Source organism: Xenopus tropicalis, unplaced genomic scaffold, assembly GCF_000004195.4.
Source record: "Xenopus tropicalis strain Nigerian unplaced genomic scaffold, UCB_Xtro_10.0 Sca1, whole genome shotgun sequence".
NCBI classification, from domain to species: Eukaryota; Metazoa; Chordata; class Amphibia; order Anura; family Pipidae; genus Xenopus; species Xenopus tropicalis.
Window position 1 is genome coordinate 51,095 of NW_022279347.1, and position 21,031 is coordinate 72,125.

The window sequence follows — 21,031 nt, forward strand, 5'->3', positions numbered from 1 at the left end:
GCTGCTGCCTTGTGTTACACTGTTTCAGGGGTCAGTCTCCCAGTGAGTCAGGTCTGTCAGGCTGCTGCCTTGTGTTACACTGTTTCAGGGGTCAGTCTCCCCCAGCGAGTCAGGTCTGTCGGCTGCTGCCTTTGTGTTACACTGTTTTCAGGGGTCAGTCTCCCCAGCGAGGTCAGGTCTGTCAGGCTGCTTGCCTTGTGCTTACAGTGTTTCAGGGTGGTCTCCCCCCGCGCATCAGGTCTGTCAGGCTTGCTGCCTTGTCTGTTACACTGTTTCAGGGGTCGGTCTCCCCCAGCGAGTCAGGTCTGTCAGGCTGCTGGCCTTTGTGTTACAGTGTTTTCAGCGGGTCGCGTCTCCCCAGCGAGTCAGGTCTGTCAGGCTGCTGCCGTTTGTTACACTGTTTCAGGGGTCGGTCTCCCCCAGCGAGTCAGGGTCTGTCAGGCTGCTGCCTTGTGTTACACTGTTTCAGGGGTCAGTCTCCCCAGCGAGTCAGGTCTGTCAGGCTGCTGCCTTGTTGTTACACTGTTTCAGGGGTCAGTGCCCCCCAGCGAGTCAGGTCTGTCAGGCTGCTGCCTTGTGTTACACTGTTTCAGGGGTCGGTCTCCCCCAGCGAGTCAGGTCTGTCAGGCTCCTATTCTTTCCCACCAGTATTATGGCGGTTCCCAGGGTCGCCCCATCGCCAGCAGGTAGGTGCCCTGTGTATGTCCTGCCCCAGGAGGTGGCACCTCTACTGCAGAAACAGCCTTACTGTAATATATACATGGGGCACAATACATCTACATTTATACACATGGCGCTGGTTAAAGTTCTGACCCACAGTGTAGAAGCCAATAGTCAATGTGGGGGAGAGAGCGCCCCCTGTGTGAGTCACATACACGTTCGGCCAATCAGATGTTGGTTTGGAGTTTTGGTCACAGAAGGGTTAAAGGCCTGAGCGGGGGTAGGGGGGGAGTCCCTGGTTCCTGTATATGAGAGAATTGGACCTGCTGATACCGAGTGGAACTGAAACTGCTGAAACTGCAGAATCGTGTCCCCTGCGGGGGGGACCCGGGGGCCGGGGGGGGGCCGGGGGGGGGGCAGGGGGGGGCACAGCTGCTCAATAAAGGGGAAGTAGGAGGGGGATGTGAAACATGATTTTCTCCAAATGGAAGGGGGGGGGGAGGTTCTGCCCCGTCTCCTACTCCGTTACTTACTGGTACCAGTCCTGCTGCCCAGTATCCAACGTGGGTAAGTACCAACCACTGGCCCTGTACTTGCCCCCTGTACCAGCCCAGATACCCCTTTAACTTAGGTCCCCAGGTACCCAGGGTACAGATGTAACAACTGCCCTTTTGTTGCCAGGGGAACAGCCAGACGCCTCATGATGATGTCACTAGCGGCTGCTCTTGGCTTCCTGATGTTGGCCTCCTCGGTGGGATCCGTGGTCTCTCCGTGCCCCGCCGGCCTGCCGGGAGTTCCGGGATTCCCTGGGAAAGATGGGAGAGACGGGCGCAGGGGCCCCAAGGGAGAGTCAGGCAAGTCCAACTCTGGGGGAATTGCCCCTGGATCCTGCCCCTTCTCTCACTCTGGGGCTAAATTAAGTAGATACCAAATTGCACAAGTGCAGTTGCCATTAGCAACCAGTCACTATTGGTCTCCCCCAAGATACAATGTTATTGCCCTTCCTTATCTGCCCCCCAAGATACAATGTTATTCCCCTGCCTTATCCGCCCCCTAAAATACAATGTTATTCCCCTGCCTTATCTGCCCCCCAAGATACAATCTGTTATTCCCCTGCCTTATCTGCCCCCCAAGATACAATCTGTTATTCCCCTGCCTTATCTGCCCCCCAAGATACAATCTGTTATTCCTCTGCCTTATCTGCCCCAAGATACAATCTGTTATTCCCCCTGCCTTATCTGCCCCCAAGATACAATCTGTTATTTCCCCTGCTTATCTGCCCCAAGATTACCTGTTATCCCCTGGCCTTTCTGCCCCCAAGATACAATCTGTTATTCCCCTGCCTTATCGCCCCCCAAGATACAATGTTATCCCCTGCCTTATCTGCCCCCAAGATTACATATGTTATTCCCTGCTTATCTGCCCCCAAGATACAATGTTATTCCTCTGCCTTATCTGCCCCCAAGATACAATCTGTTATTCCCCTGCCTTTATGCCCCCAAGACACAACTGTTATTGCCCTGCCTTTATCTGCCCCCCAAGATACAATCTGTTATTCCCTGCTTATCTGCCCCCCAAGATACAATCTGTTATTCCCCTGCCTTTATCTGCCCCAAGACACAATGTTATTGCCCTGCCTTATCTGCCCCAAGATACAATGTTATTCCTGCTTTATCTGCCCCAAGATACAATCTGTTATTCCCCTGCCTTATCTGCCCCAGATACAATCTGTTATTCCCCTGCCTTATCTGCCCCCAAGATACAATTCTGTTATTCCTCTTGCCTTATTGCCCCCCCCAAGATACAATCTGTTATTCTCTGCCTTATCTGCCCCAAGATACAATCTGTTATTCCCTGCCTTATCTGCCCCCAAGACACAATGTTATTCCCTGCCTTATCTCCCCCAAGATACATGTTATTCCCCTGCTTATCTGCCCCCAAGATACAATCTGTTATTCCTGCCTTATCTGCCCCCAAGATTACAATCTGATATTCCCCTGCCTTATCTGCCCCCCAAGAGATTACAATCTGTTTTCCCCTGCCTTATCTGCCCCCCAAGATACAATCTGTTATTCCCCTGCCTTATCTGCCCCCCAAGATACAAATCTGTTATTCCCCTGCCTTATTCTGCCCCCCCAAGATACAATTTTATTCCCCTGCCTTATCTGTCCCCAAGATACAATCTGTTATTTCCCCTGCCTTATCTGCCCCCCAAGATACAATCTGTTATTCCTCCGCCTTATCTGCCCCCCAAAGATACAATCTGTTATATCCTCTGCCTTATCTGCCCCCCAAGATACAATCATGTTATTCCTGCCTTATCTGCCCCCCAAGATAACAATCTGTTATTCCTCTGCCTTTATCTGCCCCCAAGCTACAATCTTGTTATTCCTCTGCCTTATCTGCCCCCCAAGAATACATCTTGTTATTCCCGCTGCCTTATCTGCCCCAAGATTACAATGTTATTCCCTGCCTTATCTGCCCCCAAGATTACATGTTATTCCCCTCCTTATATGCCCCCCAAGATACAATCGTTATTCCCTGCCTTATCTTGCCCCCCAAGATACAATCTGTTATTCCCCTGCCTTATCTGCCCCCCAAGATACAATCTGTTATTCCCCTGCCTTATCTGCCCCCCAAGATACAATCTGTTATTCCCCTGCCTTATCTGCCCCCCAAGAAGATACAATGTTATTTCCCCTTGCCTTATCTGCCCCAAGATACAATCTGTTTTTCTCTTGCCTTTAATCTGCCCCCCAGATACAATCTGTTATCCTCTGCCTTATCGGCCCAAGATTACAAATCTGTTATTCCTCTGCCTTTATCTGCCCCCCAAGCATACAATGTTATTCCCCTGCCTTATCTTGCCCCCCAAGATACAATCTGTTATTCCTTGCCTTCATCTGCCCCCCAAGATTACAATCTGTTATCTCCTTGCCTTTATCTGGCCCCAAGATACAATGTTTTCCCCTGCCTTATCTGCCCCCAATGTACATCTGTTATTCCCCTGCCTTATCTGCCCCCAAGACACAATAGTTATTGCCCTGCCTGATCTGCCCCCAAGATACAATTCTGTTTATTCCCTGCCTTATCTGCCCCCAAGATACAATCTTGTTATTCCCCTTTGCCTTATCTGCCCCAAGATACAATTCTGTTATTCCCCTGCCTTATCTGCCCCCCAAGATACAATCTGATTTCCCCTCCCTTATCTGCCCCCAAGATACAATTCTGTTATTCCCCTGCCTTATCTTGCCCCCAAGATACCAATGTTTTCCCCTGCCTTATCTCCCCCAAGATACAATGTTATTCCTCTGCTTATCTGCCCCCAGATACAATCTGTTATTCCCCTGGCCTTATCTGCCCCCCAAGATCAATCTGTTATTCCCTGCTTATCTGCCCCCCAACGATACAAATCTGTTATTTCCCTGCCTATCTGCCCCAAGATACAATGTTATTGCCCTGCCTTATCTGCCCCCCAAGATACAATCTGTTATTCCCCTGCCTTATCTGCCCCCAAGATACATCTGTTATTCCCTGCCTATCTGCCCCCCAGATACAATCTTTATTCCTGCCTTATTCTGCCCCAAGATACATCTGTTATTCCCCTGCCTTATCTGCCCCCCAAGATTTACAATGTTATTCCTCTGCCTTATCTGCCCCCCAGGTACAATCTGTTATTTTCATCTGCCTTATCTGCTCCCCCATGATACAATCTTTATTCCCTGCCTTATCTGCCCCCAAGATACAATCTGTTATTCCCTGCTTATTGCTGCCCTGCCCTGCCCCCCAAGATACAATCTGTTATTCGCCTTGCCTTATCTGCCCCCCAAGATACAATCTGTTATTCCCTGCTTATCTGCCCCCAAGTTACAATCTGTTATTCCCCTGCCTTATCTGCCCCCCAAGATACAATCTGTTATTCCCCTGCCTTATCTGCCCCCCAAGATACCAATCTGTTATTCCCTTGCCTTATCTGCCCCCAAGATACAAGTTATTCCCCTGCCTTATCTGCCCCAAGATTACAATCTGTTATTCCTCTGCTTACTCTGCCCCCAAGATTAACAATCTGTTATTCCCCTGCCTTTATCTGCCCCCAAGATACAATCTGTTATTCCCCTGCCTATAGATCAATTGTTATTCCCCATGCCCTGCCCCCAAAGATACAATGTTATTCCCCTGCCTTATCTGCCCCCCAAGATACAATCTGTTATTCCCCTGCCTTATCTGCCCCCAAGATACAATCTGTTATTCCCTGCCTTATTGCCCCCCAGATACAATCTGTTATTCCCCTGCCTTATCTGCCCCCCAAGATACAATCTGTTATTCCCCTGCCTTATCTGCCCCCCAAGATACAATCTGTTATTCCCCTGCCTTATCTGCCCCCCAAGATACAATCTGTTATTCCCCTGCCTTATCTGCCCCCCAAGATACAATCTGTTATTCCCCTGCCTTATCTGCCCCCCAAGATACAATCTGTTATTCCTCTGCCTTATCTGCCCCCCAAGATACAATCTGTTATTCCTCCTTATCTGCCCCAAGATACAAATCTGTTATTCCTCTGCCTTATCTGCCCCCCAAGATACAATCTGTTATTCCCCTGCCTTATCTGCCCCCCAAGATACAATCTGTTATTCCTCTGCCTTATCTGCCCCCCAAGATACATTCTGTTATTCCCCTGCTTATTGCCCCCAAGATTACAATCTGTTATTCCTCTGCTTATCTGCCCCCAAGATACAATGTTATTCCTCTGCTTATCTGCCCCCCAAGTACAATGTTATTCCCCTGCTTATCTGCCCCCAAGATACAATCTGTTATTCCCCTGCCTTATCTGCCCCCCAGATACAATTGTTATTCCCCTGCCTTATCTGCCCCCAAGATACAATGGTTATTCCCCTGCCTTATTGCCCCCCACAGATACAATGTTATATTCCCCTGCCTTATCTGCCCCAATGATATGCCTATCTGCCCCCAAGATACAATCTGTTATTCCCCTTGCCTTATCTGCCCCCCAAGATACAATCGTTTATCCCCTGCCTTATCTGCCCCCCCAGATACAATGTATTCCTCTGCCTTATCTGCCCCCAGATTACAATCTGTTATTCCCTGCCTTATCTCTGCCCCCCAAGATACAATCTGTTCTTCCCCTCCTTATCTGCCCCCCCCAAGATACAATGTTATTCCCTGCCTTATCTGCCCCCAAAGATACAATGTTATTCCCCTGCCTTATCTGCCCCCAAGATACAATGTTTATTCCCCTGCCTTATCTGCCCCCAAAGATACAATGTTATTCCATGCCTTATCGCCCCCAAGATTGGCCTTATCTGCCCCCAAGATACAACAATCTGTTATTCCCTGCTTTATCTGCCCCCAAATACAAATGTTATTCCCCTCCTTATCTGCCCCCCAAGATACAATATTCCCCTGCCTTATTTGCCCCCAAGATAAATTCTGTTATTCCCCTGCCTTATCTGCCCCTACAATCTGTTATCCCCCCTGCCTTATCTGCCCCAAGATACAATGTTATTCCTCTGCCTTTATCTGCCCCCAAGATACAATTGTTATTCCCTGCCTTAACAGATACAATCTGCTATTCCCCTCCCTTATCTGCCCCCAAGTACAATCTGTTTATTCTGCCTTATCTGCCCCCCAAGATACAATGTTATTCCCTGCCTTATCTGCCCCCCAAGATTACATCTGTTATTCCCTGCCTTATTGCAAACAATCTGTTATTCCCCTCCCTTACTGCCCCCAAGATACAAATTCTGCCTTATCTGCCCCTACAATCTGTTATTCCTCTGCCTTATCTGCCCAAGATACAATCTGTTATTCCCTTGCCTTATCTGGCCCCCAAGACAATCTGTTAATCTGCCCCCAAGATACATCTGTTATTTCCCTGCTTATTCTGCCCCCCAAGATACAATCTGTTATTCCCCTCCCTTATCTGCCCCCAAGATACAATCTGTTATTCCTCTGCCTTATCTGCCCCCCAAGATACAATCTTTATCCCCTGCCTATCTGCCCCCAAGATACAATCTGTTATTCCTCTGCCTTATCTGCCCCCAAGATACAATCTGTTATTCCCCTGCCTTATCTGGCCCCCCAAGATACAATCTGTTATTCCTCTGCCTTATCTGCCCCCCCCAAGATTACAATCTGTTATTCCCCTGCCTTATCTGCCCCCCAAGATACAATCTGTTATTCCCCTGCCTTATCTGCCCCCCAAGATACAATGTTATTCCCCTGCCTTATCTGCCCCCCAAGATACAATGTTATTGCCCCTCCCAGTCACTGACCAGTCTCCTCCCCCACAGGGCCCATGGCTACAACGCTACACAGAAGCCTTAAAGGAGATAAAGGAGACACTGGCCCACAGGGGCCTCTGGGAAAGAATGGGCCCAAAGGCCCAGCTGGAGCTGCGGGGGAAAAGGGGGAGCAGGGGGAGATGGGGGACACGGGGAGCCCAGGGGACCACAAGCGCCAGTACCAATCGGCCTTTACAGTGGCCAGACTGACCAATGAGCATCCGGTCAAGAACTCGCCCATTCTGTTCACCAGAGAGATCACTAACGACCACAAGGACTACGATGTGACCAGCGGCAAGTTCAGGTGCCGGATCCCGGGCCAGTACTATTTCTCCTTCCATGTGTCCCACTCGGCCAACCTGTGCGCCGCGCTCTATGTGGACGGCCAAGCCAAGGCCAGTTTCTGTGACCACATGTCCAGCGCGGTCCAGGTGGCCTCTGGGGGGGTCCTTGTGGCCCTGGAAGCGGAGCAGGAGGTGTGGCTAGCGCTCAATGATTACAATGGCATGATTGGCACCGAGGGCAACGACAGTGTATTCTCAGGCTTCCTTGTCTCTCCTCAATAGGTGGGTAGGTAACCCCCATCTGCCCCCATTACCCCCCCCCCAGGGTATAGGAGAATGAAGCAATGTCCAATCATTTAGTGCCTTTGCCCTCAGTACAGCAATGCTCTGTGTATTGCCCTGTGATCCTTTATATAACCGCAAATTAAAGGGTAACTATCCCTTATCCTGTAGCGTCTTCTGTCTTGTATTGGGTTCTCAGCTTGCCGTGGCAAACAAATCAGTGTGGGGGCTAAAAAGTAGGTGGCAAGACGGTAACCATGCCCCAGGGCCCCAGGAATAGGTTGGTAACACTGCCCCAGGAACAGGTTGGTAACACTGCCCCAGGGCCCCAGGAACAGGTTGGTAACACTGCCCCAGGGCCCCAGGAACAGGTTGGTAACACTGCCCCAGGAACAGGTTGGTAACACTGCCCCAGGAACAGGTTGGTAACACTGCCCCAGGGCCCCAGGAACAGGTTGGTAACACTGCCCCAGGAACAGTTGGTAACACTGCCCAGGAACAGGTTGGTAACTGGCCCCAGGAACAGGTTGGTAACACTGCCCCAAGGAACAGGTTGGTAACACTGCCCCAGGGCCCCAGGAACAGGTTGGTAACACTGCCCAGGAACAGGTTGGTAACACTGCCCAGGGCCCCAGGAACAGGTTGTAACACTGGCCCCCCAGGAACAGGTTGGTAACACTGCCCCAGGGCCCCAGGAACAGGTTGGTAACACTGCCCCAGGGCCCCAGGAACAGGTTGGTAACACTGCCCCAGGGCCCCAGGAACAGGTTGGTAACACTGCCCCAGGAACAGGTTGGTAACACTGCCCAGGAAGCAGGTTGGTAACACTGCCCCAGGAACAGGTTGGTAACACTGCCCCAGGAACAGGTTGTAACACTGCCCAGGAACGGTTGGTAACACTGCCCCCCGGAACAGGTTTGGTAACACTGCCCCAGGAACAGGTTGGTAACACTGCCCCAGGAACAGGTTGGTAACACTGCCCCAGGGCCCCAGGAACAGGTTGGTAACACTGCCCCAGGAACAGGTTGGTAACACTGCCCCAGGAACAGGTTGGTAACACTGCCCCAGGAACAGGTTGGTAACACTGCCCAGGAGGAACAGGTTGGTAACACTGCCCCAGGAACAGGTTGGTAACACTTGCCCAGGAACAGGTTGGTTTGGTAACACCCAGGAACAGGTTGGTAACACTGCCCAGGAACAGGTTGGTAACAACTGCCCAGGGGTAACACTGCCCCAGTTGGTAACACCCCAGGAACAGGTTGGTAACAATGCCCCAGGGCCCCAGGAAAGGTTGGTAACACTGCCCCAGGAACAGGTTGGTAACACTGCCCAGGAAACAGGTTGTAACAAGGACAGGTTGGTAACAATGCCCAGGGCCCAGGAACAGGTTGGTAAACCCCAGGGCCCCAGGAACAGGTTGGTAACACTGCCCCAGGGCCCCAGGAACAGGTTGGTAACACTGCCCCAGGAACAGGTTGGTAACAATGCCCCAGGGCCCCAGGAACAGGTTGGTAACACTGCCCCAGGAACAGGTTGGTAACAATGCCCCAGGGCCCCAGGAACAGGTTGGTAACACTGCCCCAGGGCCCCAGGAACAGGTTGGTACACTGCCCCCCCCAGTTGGTAACAATGCCCAGGAAAGGTTGGTAACCCCCAGGAACAAACAGGTTGGTAACAGGCCCCAGGAAAGGTTGGTAACAACTGCCCCAGGTTAATGCCCAGGAACAGGTTGGTAACAGGTTGGTAACACTGCCCCAGGTTGGTAACTGCCCAGGAGAACAGGTTGGTAACACTGCCCCAGGAAAAGGTTGGTAAACCCCCAGGGCCCCAGGAACAGGTTGGTAACTGCCCCAGGAAACAGGTTGGTAAATGCCCAGGAGGACAGGTTGGTAACACTGCCCCAGGGCCCCAGGAACAGGTTGGTAAACAGGGGCCCAAGGAACAGGTTGGTAACACTGCCCCAGGGCCCCAGGAACAGGTTGGTACAATGCCCCAGGCCCCAGGAACAGGTTGGTAACACTGCCCCAGGGCCCCAGGAAAGGTTGGTAACAATGCCCCAGGAACAGGTTGGTAACATGCCCCAGGGCCCCAGGGCCCAGGAACAGGTTGGTAACACTGGCCCCAGGAGGAACAGTTGGTAACACTGCCCAGGGGCCCCAGGTTGGTAACAGGTTGGTAACACTGCCCCAGGAATAGGTTGGTAACACTGCCCCAGGAACAGGTTGGTAACACTGCCCAGGAGCAGGTTGGTAAACTGCCAGGAGGAACAGGTTGGTAACACTGCCAGGGCCCAGGAACAGGTTGGTAACACTGCCCCAGGGGTTGTAACACTGCCCAGGAATAGGTTGGTAACACTGCCCCAGGCACTGCCAGGAACAGGTTGGTAACACTGCCCCAGGGCCAAACAGGTTGGTAACACTGCCCATGGTAACACTGCCAGGAAAGGTTGGTGCAGGGCCCCAGGAAAGGTTGGTAACACTGCCCCAGGAACAGGTTGGTAACACTGCCCCAGGGCCCCAGGAACAGGTTGGTAACAATACCCCAGAACAGGTTGGTAACACTGCCCCAGGGCCCCAGGAACAGGTTGGTAACAATACCCCAGGGCCCCAGAAACAGGTTGGTAACACTGCCCCAGGGCCCCAGGAACAGGTTGGTAACAATACCCCAGGGCCCCAGGAACAGGTTGGTAACACTGCCCCAGGGCCCCAGGAACAGGGTGGTAAAATGGGGCAGAAGAGGAGGGCATTTAATAACTACTTAGTGAATAGAAACACTATACCAGGGGCAGTAAATCTGCAGTCAGGGAGGCAGAGATAGAAAAGGAGGAGCTGATTGCTGCACAGACTCAGACCGACCCCAAAAGGTTTCTAAGGATATTAAATATTATATATAATGTGGTTGTAACGGATACAGAAAAGCCAAATGAGCCAAATGAGCTTCCATACCCACCTGATAGGGGCCGAGATGGCTCCGCCCAATATAGTCAGTGGCCGGCATAGGGTATGGTACATAAAGGGTTACTCAGAATGAATGGGAACAAGGCCCCGGGGCCAGATGGGATACGCCCCCGGGTACTGAGAGAGCTAGGGGCAGTTTTAGCCGGGCCTGGTGGGTAATAAACTGGGCTGTAGCAAGCAATGCCGGGCAGCAGGGGCAAATAGGGTATTGAGCTGTGTTTATTGGGGCAGAGATTCACGGGAGGGGGGGTTATTCTTCCCCTTTACAGAGATGGTAATGCCCCATCTAGAATATGCGGGGCAGTTTTGGTCTCCAGTGCTCAAACGGGGTATTATTGTATTAGAGAGGGGCCAGAGAGGGGCAACTAAGCTGGGAATGGGAATGGGCTCCGTTATGGGGAAGAAACATGGCTTCCGCTTTCTGAATAGGTGCCCTAGAGGGGGGTATGATCAGCATGTAAAAATATAACAGCATAACTTACAGAGCATAGGTTACCCCCACTCCTGTAATATAAGGATATTAGCAGTCACTGAGGGGTTCTGTGCCCCCCATATAAAGGCACAAGGCTGCAGGCTGAGTTATACAGGGAACTCTGAGTATCACTCATGTATTATAAGGGATAATGTACCCCCTACTGTAAATGATAAGGATATTAGCAGTCACTGAGGGGTTCTGTGCCCCCCATATAAAGGCACAAGGCTGCAGGCTGAGTTATACAGGGAACTCTGAGTATCACTCATGTATTATAAGGGATACTGTACCCCCTACTGTAAATGATAAGGATATTAGCAGTCACTGAGGGGTTCTGTGCCCCCCATATAAAGGCACAAGGCTGCAGGCTGAGTTATACAGGGAACTCTGAGTATCACTCATGTATTATAAGGGATAATGTACCCCCTACTGTAAATGATAAGGATATTAGCAGTCACTGAGGGGTTCTGTGCCCCCCATATAAAGGCACAAGGCTGCAGGCTGAGTTATACAGGGAACTCTGAGTATCACTCATGTATTATAAGGGATACTGTACCCCTACTGTAAATGATAAGGATATTAGCAGTCACTGAGGGGTTCTGTGCCCCCCATATAAAGGCACAAGGCTGCAGGCTGAGTTATACAGGGAACTCTGAGTATCACTCATGTATTATAAGGGATAATGTACCCCCTACTGTAAATGATAAGGATATTAGCAGTCACTGAGGGGTTCTGTGCCCCCATATATAAAGGCACAAGGCTGCAGGCTGAGTTATACAGGGAACTCTGAGTATCACTCATGTATTATAAGGGATAATGTACCCCCTACTGTAAATGATAAGGATATTAGCAGTCACTGAGGGGTTCTGTGCCCCCCATATAAAGGCACAAGGCTGCAGGCTGAGTTATACAGGGAACTCTGAGTATCACTCATGTATTATAAGGGATAATGTACCCCCTACTGTAAATGATAAGGATATTAGCAGTCACTGAGGGGTTCTGTGCCCATATAAGGCACAAGGCTGCAGGCTGAGTTATACAGGGAACTCTGAGTATCACTCATGTATTATAAGGGATAATGTACCCCCTACTGTAAATGATAAGGATATTAGCAGTCACTGAGGGGTTCTGTGCCCCCATATAAAGGCACAAGGCTGCAGGCTGAGTTATACAGGGAACTCTGAGTATCACTCATGTATTATAAGGGATAATGTACCCCCTACTGTAAATGATAAGGATATTAGCAGTCACTGAGGGGTTCTGTGCCCCCCATATAAAGGCACAAGGCTGCAGGCTGGGTTACGCCTACCCAGGAGACCCCGCCCACCTATGTAGCTAATGGGATGTAGTGTTTGGGGACAGAATGGAGGAATAGTTAGTGTCCCCCCAATACCAGGTTTTGTGGGTTCCCTGGGGGAGGGGCATCTGCAGATTTCGGGGATCTCTGCGAATGTAACAAGAGGTTCTGACTGGGCCAATAGTCCCAGCAGCCAATCAGCAGGCTCCCAGTTTGTCTGTAAGCTCTGTGGCCCAGATACTGATAATAAACGAAGGGGTAATCTGCCCGATCCGGGGTATTTAGGGTTAAATTCTGTGGGGTAAAACCACAGATTGGGTAACTTGTACTTTCAGGGCAGAAATCAGGAAGTGAAAGTTGCAGATTTGATGAAATGGCAGAAATTAATGATTTCAGCTGAATCTGCGTTATTGCCCCCCCCCCCCGCCCATTAGCTCCGCCCAGCGACACCGGGGGCAACTTCTCCAGGGAACTCATTTCTCTCTACCGACCCGGTGCCGAGTGTCAGGTAAGAACCATGTGTGACTATTCTGGGGGGGCCCCGCTCCCCTACTCTCATTAGTGATTGGCTCTTACACACCGGCTGAGGTGCCCCCCGCAGATATACCCCCGGGGGGGGGGGGGCAGTGGGTAATTAGTGGATATGTCCCTCACTACATAAAACCCAAATGTGCAGTTTTATTCTGTCGGAATGTGAGGCCCAATCCCACCCCGGGGCCCCAGCTGAGCAATGAGACAGTAAGGATTCAGCTCTGCCCATCGGACTCCATACACCCAGGGGCCCCCAGGGGCCACAGTCTCTTTATCCGTGTCTGGGAATTTAGTAACATCTTTGTTTCATGATGGGAAAATCTTACATTTCCCTGTAGCCATGTCAGTGACTGCTAATATCCTTATCATTTACAGTAGGGGGTACATTACCCCTTATAATACATGAGTGATACTCAGAGTTCCCTGTATAACTCAGCCTGCAGCCTTGTGCCTTTATATGGGGGGCACAGAACCCCTCAGTGACTGCTAATATCCTTATCATTTACAGTAGGGGGTACATTATCCCTTATAATACATGAGTGATACTCAGAGTTCCCTGTATAACTCAGCCTGCAGCCTTGTGCCTTTATATGGGGGGCACAGAACCCCTCAGTGACTGCTAATATCCTTATCATTTACAGTAGGGGGTACATTATCCCTTATAATACATGAGTGATACTCAGAGTTCCCTGTATAACTCAGCCTGCAGCCTTGTGCCTTTATATGGGGGGCACAGAACCCATCAGTGACTGCTAATATCCTTATCATTTACAGTAGGGGGTACATTATCCCTTATAATACATGAGTGATACTCAGAGTTCCCTGTATAACTCAGTCTGCAGCCTTGTGCCTTTATATGGGGGCACAGAACCCCTCAGTGACTGCTAATATCCTTATCATTTACAGTAGGGGGTACATTATCCCTATAATCATGAGTTCCTTGCTTGTACCTTACAGAGGGGGGCTGTGATTTTGCCCTACACCCGCCATGAAGCCCCTGGGAGTGGCCCTGTTAGTAGCCTTGATATCAGCCCCACTGGTCACGGCCCAGAGCTGCAAAGTTGGCTTGCCCGGGATTCCTGGAGCCCCAGGGCCTGATGGGAAAGATGGAGCAGATGGAGCCAAAGGAGAAGTGGGTAAGATTTTATTTTCTATAATAAGTCAGAGTTGACCTTGGATTTTGGCTTTGGATCTGCACAAGGAAGTTCTGTGACTGATCCAACTTGGATTCTGACCCAGCCCATAGTAACCCTCTGTGCCAGAGCCAATAGGGAGTCTGAATGACTGGCCCATCCAGTAGGGGGTCTCCATTACTGAACTGGCCAACTGGTAACCAACCTTACTCACCCTCATAATAGGATATCCCTGTGTCTGAGCCAGCCAATAGGGAATCTGCAGGACTGAGCCAGCCAATAGAGAATCTCTAGGGCTGAGCCAGCCAATAGGGAATCTGCAGGACTGAGCCAGCCAATAGGGAATCTCTAGGGCTGAGCCAGCCAATAGGGAATCTGCAGGACTGAGCCAGCCAATAGGGAATCTCTAGGACTGAGCCAGCCAATAGAATCTCTGAGCCAGCCAATAGGGAATCTCTAGGACTGAGCCAGCCAATAGGAATCTCTAGGACTGAGCCAGCCAATAGGGAATCTCTAGGACTGAGCCAGCCAATAGGGAATCTCAGGACTGAGCAGCCAATCTCTAGGGCTGAGCCAGCCAATAGGGAATCTCTAGGACTGAGCCAGCCAATAGGGAATCTCTAGGACTGAGCCAGCCAATAGGGAATCTCTAGGACTGAGCCAGCCAATAGGGAATCTCTAGGACTGAGCCAGCCAATAGGGAATCTCTAGGACTGAGCCAGCCAATAGGGAATCTCTAGGCAGAGCCAGCCAATAGGGAATCTCTAGGACTGAGCCAGCCAATAGGGAATCTGCAGGGCTGAGCCAGCCAATAGGGAATCTGCAGGGCTGAGCCAGCCAATAGGGGATCTGCAGGACTGAGCCAGCCAATAGGGAATCTCTAGGACTGAGCCAGCCAATAGGGAATCTGCAGGGCTGAGCCAGCCAATAGGGAATCTGCAGGACTGAGCCAGCCAATAGGGAATCTGCAGGGCTGAGCCAGCCAATAGGGGATCTGCAGGACTGAGCCAGCCAATAGGAATCTGCAGGATAGGGGCTGAGCCTGCAGGGCTGAGCCAGCCAATAGGGAATCTGCAGGACTGAGCCAGCCAATAGGGAATCTGCAGGACTGAGCCAGCCAATAGGGAATCTGCAGGGCTGAACCAGCCAATAGGGAATCTGCAGGGCTGAGCCAGCCAATAGAGAATCTGCAGGACTGAGCCAGCCAATAGGGAATCTCTATTGCTGAGCCAGCCAATAGGGAATCTCTAGGACTGAGCCAGCCAATAGAGAATCTGCAGGACTGAGCCAGCCAATAGGGAATCTCTATTGCTGAGCCAGCCAATAGGGAATCTCTAGGACTGAGCCAGCCAATAGGGAATCTCTAGGGCTGAGCCAGCCAGTAGGGAATCTGCAGGGCTGAGCCAGCCAATAGGGAATCTGCAGGGCTGAGCCAGCCAATAGGGAATCTGCAGGGCTGAGCCAGCCAATAGGGAATCTGCAGGGCTGAGCCAGCCAATAGGGAATCTGCAGGGCTGAGCCAGCCAATAGGGAATCTCTAGGACTGAGCCAGCCAATAGTGAACCTCTATTACCAAGCATTGTGTTTTGTTGCCAGGAGAGCCGGGGCAAATCGAGGGCTGGAATAAAGAAGAGCAGAAAGGAGACACTGGCCCCCCAGGTCATCCAGGTAAAGTTGGACCCAAGGGGCCAGTGGGGCCCCCAGGCCTCCCAGGTTTCCCAGGCCAAAAGGGCTTAAAAGGGGAGTCGGGAGACTACAAGATCAGCCTGAAATCTTCCTTCTCGGCCCAGAAGGCCTCAGGGGCCGCGGTCCGGCGAGACGTTCCTGTTCGCTTTGATAAGGCCATTACCAACGACAATGGCCACTATGAGCCCAGGACTGGCAAGTTCACCTGTAAGGTGCCCGGCGTCTATTATTTCAGCTACCATGCCACCTCCCGGGGGCAACTCTGTGTCAACATCATGATGGGCAAAGAGCAGAAGAGGAAGATGGCCACCTTCTGTGACCAGGCCCAGAACATCTTCCAGGTGACCACGGGCGGGTTGGTCCTCCAGGTCCAGAAAGACGAGTCCGTTTGGCTGGAGACGACGGAAAAGAATAGCCTTCTGGGCACCGACGGGGCCGACAGCATCTTCACCGGCTTCCTGCTCTTCCCTGACCCCTCATAGGCCTCTTCTGCTGCCCCATGGGAGGGCCCTAGGGCCCCATATACCCCATTAATCAATACTGCTCTAATCCATAAGTGTATTGGCATTAGCCCCCCAGCAACTGCAGCCAACTGCCCCCCTTTCAGCATGACCCCCCCAAGTCACTGCCAAGACCTCATCCCCTTCCATCCTTGCTCCATGGTTGGGGCAAACTGGGGGGGGTTAGATTGAAAGGCAATCAGGATAATATTGGGGTACAGGCAGATTTAGCAGGCTGATACTGCTTTATGATAATGGGGGGGGACCTGGTCACATGTTTGGGCCCAGAAAGTCTTGAATGTATAGAATGGGCTAGAGGAACCGGGCATTGGCCAAGTGGTCAAAGCCCCAACATTGGGCTTGAGATGAATTCAATAGGAAAGTCATTTCTCAGTAGGAGTTTCCAGATACTTCAGTGATGTGCAACTAAAAATCCTTCCCCCGGACCGGAATCGGCGGCCCAATGGTACCAGAACTGATTAGAATGATTATTTCGCTCCAAACTCACAATATAGAGGAAAATGCTACGGTGCAGTTCCCTCTGTGGCCAGCAGGGGCAGTGTCTGTTAACATATCAGTTCCATATTCTGTATTAGGAAATAACAGTATTTGCAGTATAATGCAGGTTGCAGCTGTACTAACGCCATTGCTGCTGCGCCACGGAGTATGTTGGCGATATAGCAATAAAGATTGAAAGAAAGAGATTCAGTCCTATTGATTTGCTGGGGATGTTTGGTGCCCACATAGGGAATAACAGTGAGAGAAAGAGGGTCGGGGAGCGATGGGGGTAACAATCTATAGATAGACCCCCCCAATAATGGGGCAGTTTCTCCTCGCTAATACGGACCCCTATGAAACGCCAGGTAAGAGGAATCCTCAGTTTCAGGCATGGGGGGCCCATTCGTAGAGACAGTACCATGTTTTTCCCAGAATGCCATGGGCCAATGCAGCCCAGACCCATAGGCTGCACAGTGTGATACATGGAGGGTCCCAAGGGTCTTTTCTATTAAGAACATCCCGGTGCATTAAACCAAGCAAAGAGAGGTGCAATCACCAAAAATAATCGGGGTGCGGGTGCTTACGCCCCAATCCTTCAGCCTGGGGGGGGGGTTATACACACTATGATCTTTAAACACAGCCTGGGGCAGAATCTGGACCTTCCCAAAAGATTGAGGCAGTACATAGAACACCGATTCTGATTGGCTGTTGAGTTACTGCGCCTGAGCCTATGGCCAAGTGCCCCTTAGGCATGAAACGCATGAGGCTTTGGGGGGTTTTATTAACTGCTTCCAGCCTTTGTGCCCCCTACCACTAGTAACCCTGATGTACAGCGCCAGGGGGAACCCGGGTACCCAGAGGCTTCATATATGAACATGTGCCCCGCCCTGAACTCTGCAGCACCCAATCAGGAACAATAAATAGGGTGATGTCACAAATGGGTTTTGAGGTCACTAAAAGGTGATCATAACTGTCCCCATCGTGCCCTACTGTCCCCATCTTGCCCTACTGTCTCCATCTTGCCCTACTGTCTCCATCTTGTCCTAATGTCTCCATCTTGCCCTACTGTCCCCATCTTGCCCTACTGTCTCCATCTTGCCCTACTGTCTCCATCTTGCCCTACTGTCTCCATCTTGCCCCACTGTCTCCATCTTGCCCTACTGTCTCCATCTTGCCCTACTGTCCCCATCTTGCCCTACTGTCTCCATCTTGCCCTACTGTCTCCATCTTGCCCCACTGTCTCCATCTTGCCCCACTGTCTCCATCTTGCCCTACTGTCCCCATCTTGCCCTACTGTCTCCATCTTGTCCTACTGTCTCCATCTTGGCTAACTTCTCCATCTTGCACTGTCCCCATCTTGCCCTACTGTCTCCATCTTACTGTCTCCATCTTGGCTAACTGTCTCCATCTTGCCCTACTGTCTCCATCTTGTCCTACTGTCTCCATCTTGCCCTACTGTCTCCATCTTGGCTAACTGTCCCATCTGCCCTACTGTCCCCATCTTCCCTACTGTCTCCATCTTACCCTACTGTCTCCATCTTGTCCTACTATCTCCATCTTGTCCTACTGTCCCCATCTTGCCCTACTGTCTCGATCTTGCCCTACTGTCTCCATCTTGTCCTACTGTCTCCATCTTGCCCTACTGTCTCCATCTACTGTCCCATCTTGCCCTACTGTCTCCATCTTGCCCTACTGTCTCCATCTTGCCCTACTGTCTCCATCTTTCCTACTGTCTCCATCTTGCCCTACTGTCTCCATCTTGGCTTACTGTCTCCATCTTGCCCTACTGTCTCCATCTTTGCCCCATGTCTCCATCTTGCCCCACTGTCTCCATCTTGTCCTACTGTCTCCATCTTGCCCTACTTTCTCCATATTGCCCTACTGTCTCCATCTTGCCCAACTGTCTCCATCTTGTCCTACTGTCTCCATCTTGCCCACTGTCTCCATCTTGCCCTACTGTCTCCATCTTGCCTACTGTCCCATCTTGCCACTGTCTCCATCTTGCCCTACTGTCTCCATCACTTCTCCATCTTGTCCCTGTCTCCCTTGTCTCCACTGCCTACTCCTCCATCTTCCTACTGTGCCCATCTTGTCCTACTGTCTCCATCTTGTCCTACTGTCTCCATCTTCCCTACTGTCCCCATCTTGCCCTACTGTCCCCATCTTCCCTACTGTCCCCATCTTGTCCCTGTCTCCATCTTGTCCTACTGTCTCCATCTTGCCCTACTGTCCCCATCTTGTCCTACTGTCTCCATCTTGCCCTATCCCCATCTGCCCTACTGTCCCCATCTTGCCCTACTGTCCCCCATCTTGTCCTACTATCTCCATCTTGCCCTACTGTCCCCATCTTCCTACTATCTCCATCTTGTCCACTGTCTCCATCTTGCCCTACTGTGCCCATCTTGTCTCCATCTTTCCCTACTGTCTCCATCTTGTCCTACTGTCTCCATCTTGCCCTACTGTCTCCATCTTGTCCTACTGTCCCCATCTTGTCCTACTGTCTCCACCTTGCCCTACTGTCTCCATCTTGCCCCACTGTCTCCATCTTGTCCTACTGTCTCCATCTTGACCTACTGTCCCCATCTTGCCCTACTGTCTCCATCTTGTCCTACTGTCTCAATCTTGCCCTACTGTTTCCATCTTGCCCTACTTTCTCCATCTTGCCCTACTGTCTCCATCTTGCCCTACTGTCTCCATCTTGTCCTACTGTCTCAATCTTGCCCTACTGTTTCCATCTTGTCCTACTGTCTCCATCTTGCCCTACTGTTTCCATCTTAGTAACATAGTAACATAGTAAGTTGGGTTGAAAAAAGACATACGTCCATCAAGTTCAACCATAATGCCTATATATAACCTGCCTAACTACAAGTTGATCCAGAGGAAGGCAAAAACCCCATCTGAAGCCTCTCTAATTTGCCTCAGAGGGGAAAAAATTCCTTCCTGACTCCAAGATGGCAATCGGACCAGTCCCTGTATCAACTTGTACTAAGAGCTATCTCCCATAACCCTGTATTCCCTCACTTGCTAAGAATCCATCCAGCCCCTTCTTAAAGCTATATAATGTATCAGCCAGTACGACTGATTCGGGGAGGGAATTCCACAACCTCACAGCTCTCACTGTAAAAAATCCTTTCCGAATATTTAAATGGAACCTCCCTTCTTCTAAACGGAGTGGGTGCCCTCGTGTCCGTTGGAAGGACCTACTGGTAAATAAAACATTAGAGAGGTTATTATATGATCCCTTTATATATTTATACATAGTTATCATGTCACCTCTTAAGCGCCTCTTCTCCAGTGTAAACAGACCCAACTTGGCCAGTCTTTCCCCATAACCGAGACTTTCCATACCCTTTACCAGCTTAGTTGCCCTTCTCTGGACCCTCTCTAACTCAATAATGTCCCGTTTGAGCACTGGAGACCAAAACTGAACAGCATATTCTAGATGGGGCCTTACCAGCGCTCTGTAAAGGGGAAGAATAACCCCCTCCTCCTGTGAATCTATACCCCTTTTAATACAGCTCAATACCCTGTTTGCCCTTGCAGCTGCTGCCTGGCATTGCTTGCTACAGCCAAGTTTATTATCTACAAGGACTCCAAGGTCCTTCTCCATTATGGATTTGCCTAGTGCAGTCCCATTAAGGTTATACGGGGCTTGCATATTTTTACATCCCAGGTGCATGACCTTACATTTATCCACATTAAATCTCATCTGCCACTTAGCTGCCCAGATTGCCAGTTGGCCAAGATCCTGCTGCAGGGATGTCACATCCTGGATAGAATTGACTGGTCTGCAGAGTTTTGTGTCATCTGCAAACACTGATACATTACTCATAATACCCTCCCCTAAGTCATTTATGAACAAATTAAACAAAAGTGGACCCAGTACAGAACCCTGAGGGACCCCACTGAGAACCTTACTCCAAGTAGAGAATGTGCCATTAACAACCCCCCTCTGTACCCGATCCTGTAGCCAGTTTTCTATCCATGTGCAAACGACTTCACTAAGCCCAATAGACCTTAGCTTAGAAAGCAGTCGTTTGTGGGGAACGGTATCAAATGCTTTGGCAAAATCCAAATAGATTATATCTACTGCATCCCCACTGTCCCACTACTGCCCCCCCCACTGTCCCACTACTGCCCCCCCCACTGTCCCACTACTGCCCCCCACTGTCCAGCTTCTTACTTACCTCATCATAAAAAGCAATTAAATTGGTCTGACATGACCTGTCCTTCATAAAGCCATGCTGATTCCTACCCATAATGCCATTCTCCACTACATCATTTTGAATGTGATCCCTTAACAAGCCTTCAAATAACTTGCCCACCACAGATGTCAAACTTACAGGCCTATAATTGCCAGGCTGAGATCTTACTCCCTGTATAAATATAGGAATGACATTCGCCTTCTTCCAATCCCTAGGTACCATAC

General features: G+C 50.6%; 2 protein-coding genes across 2 annotated transcripts; both read left to right on the forward strand.

Annotated features, from left to right (window-relative positions):
* Nucleotides 1-1,147: 1,147 nt before the first annotated feature.
* On the forward strand, nt 1,148-7,691 carry c1qc (complement C1q C chain). The gene is made up of 3 exons (XM_031894889.1): nt 1,148-1,227; nt 1,342-1,514; nt 6,972-7,691. Exons 2-3 carry the CDS (start codon nt 1,361-1,363, stop codon nt 7,526-7,528), a joined length of 711 nt encoding a protein of 236 aa, XP_031750749.1. The 5' UTR covers nt 1,148-1,227; nt 1,342-1,360; the 3' UTR covers nt 7,529-7,691.
* A 4,999-nt stretch (nt 7,692-12,690) lies between these two features.
* LOC116408190 (complement C1q subcomponent subunit B-like) lies at nt 12,691-16,808 on the forward strand. The gene is made up of 3 exons (XM_031894887.1): nt 12,691-12,762; nt 13,743-13,921; nt 15,515-16,808. The coding sequence occupies exons 2-3, from the start codon at nt 13,774-13,776 to the stop codon at nt 16,084-16,086; spliced, it is 720 nt and encodes a 239-aa protein (XP_031750747.1). The 5' UTR covers nt 12,691-12,762; nt 13,743-13,773; the 3' UTR covers nt 16,087-16,808.
* The last annotated feature ends 4,223 nt before the right edge of the window (nt 16,809-21,031 follow it).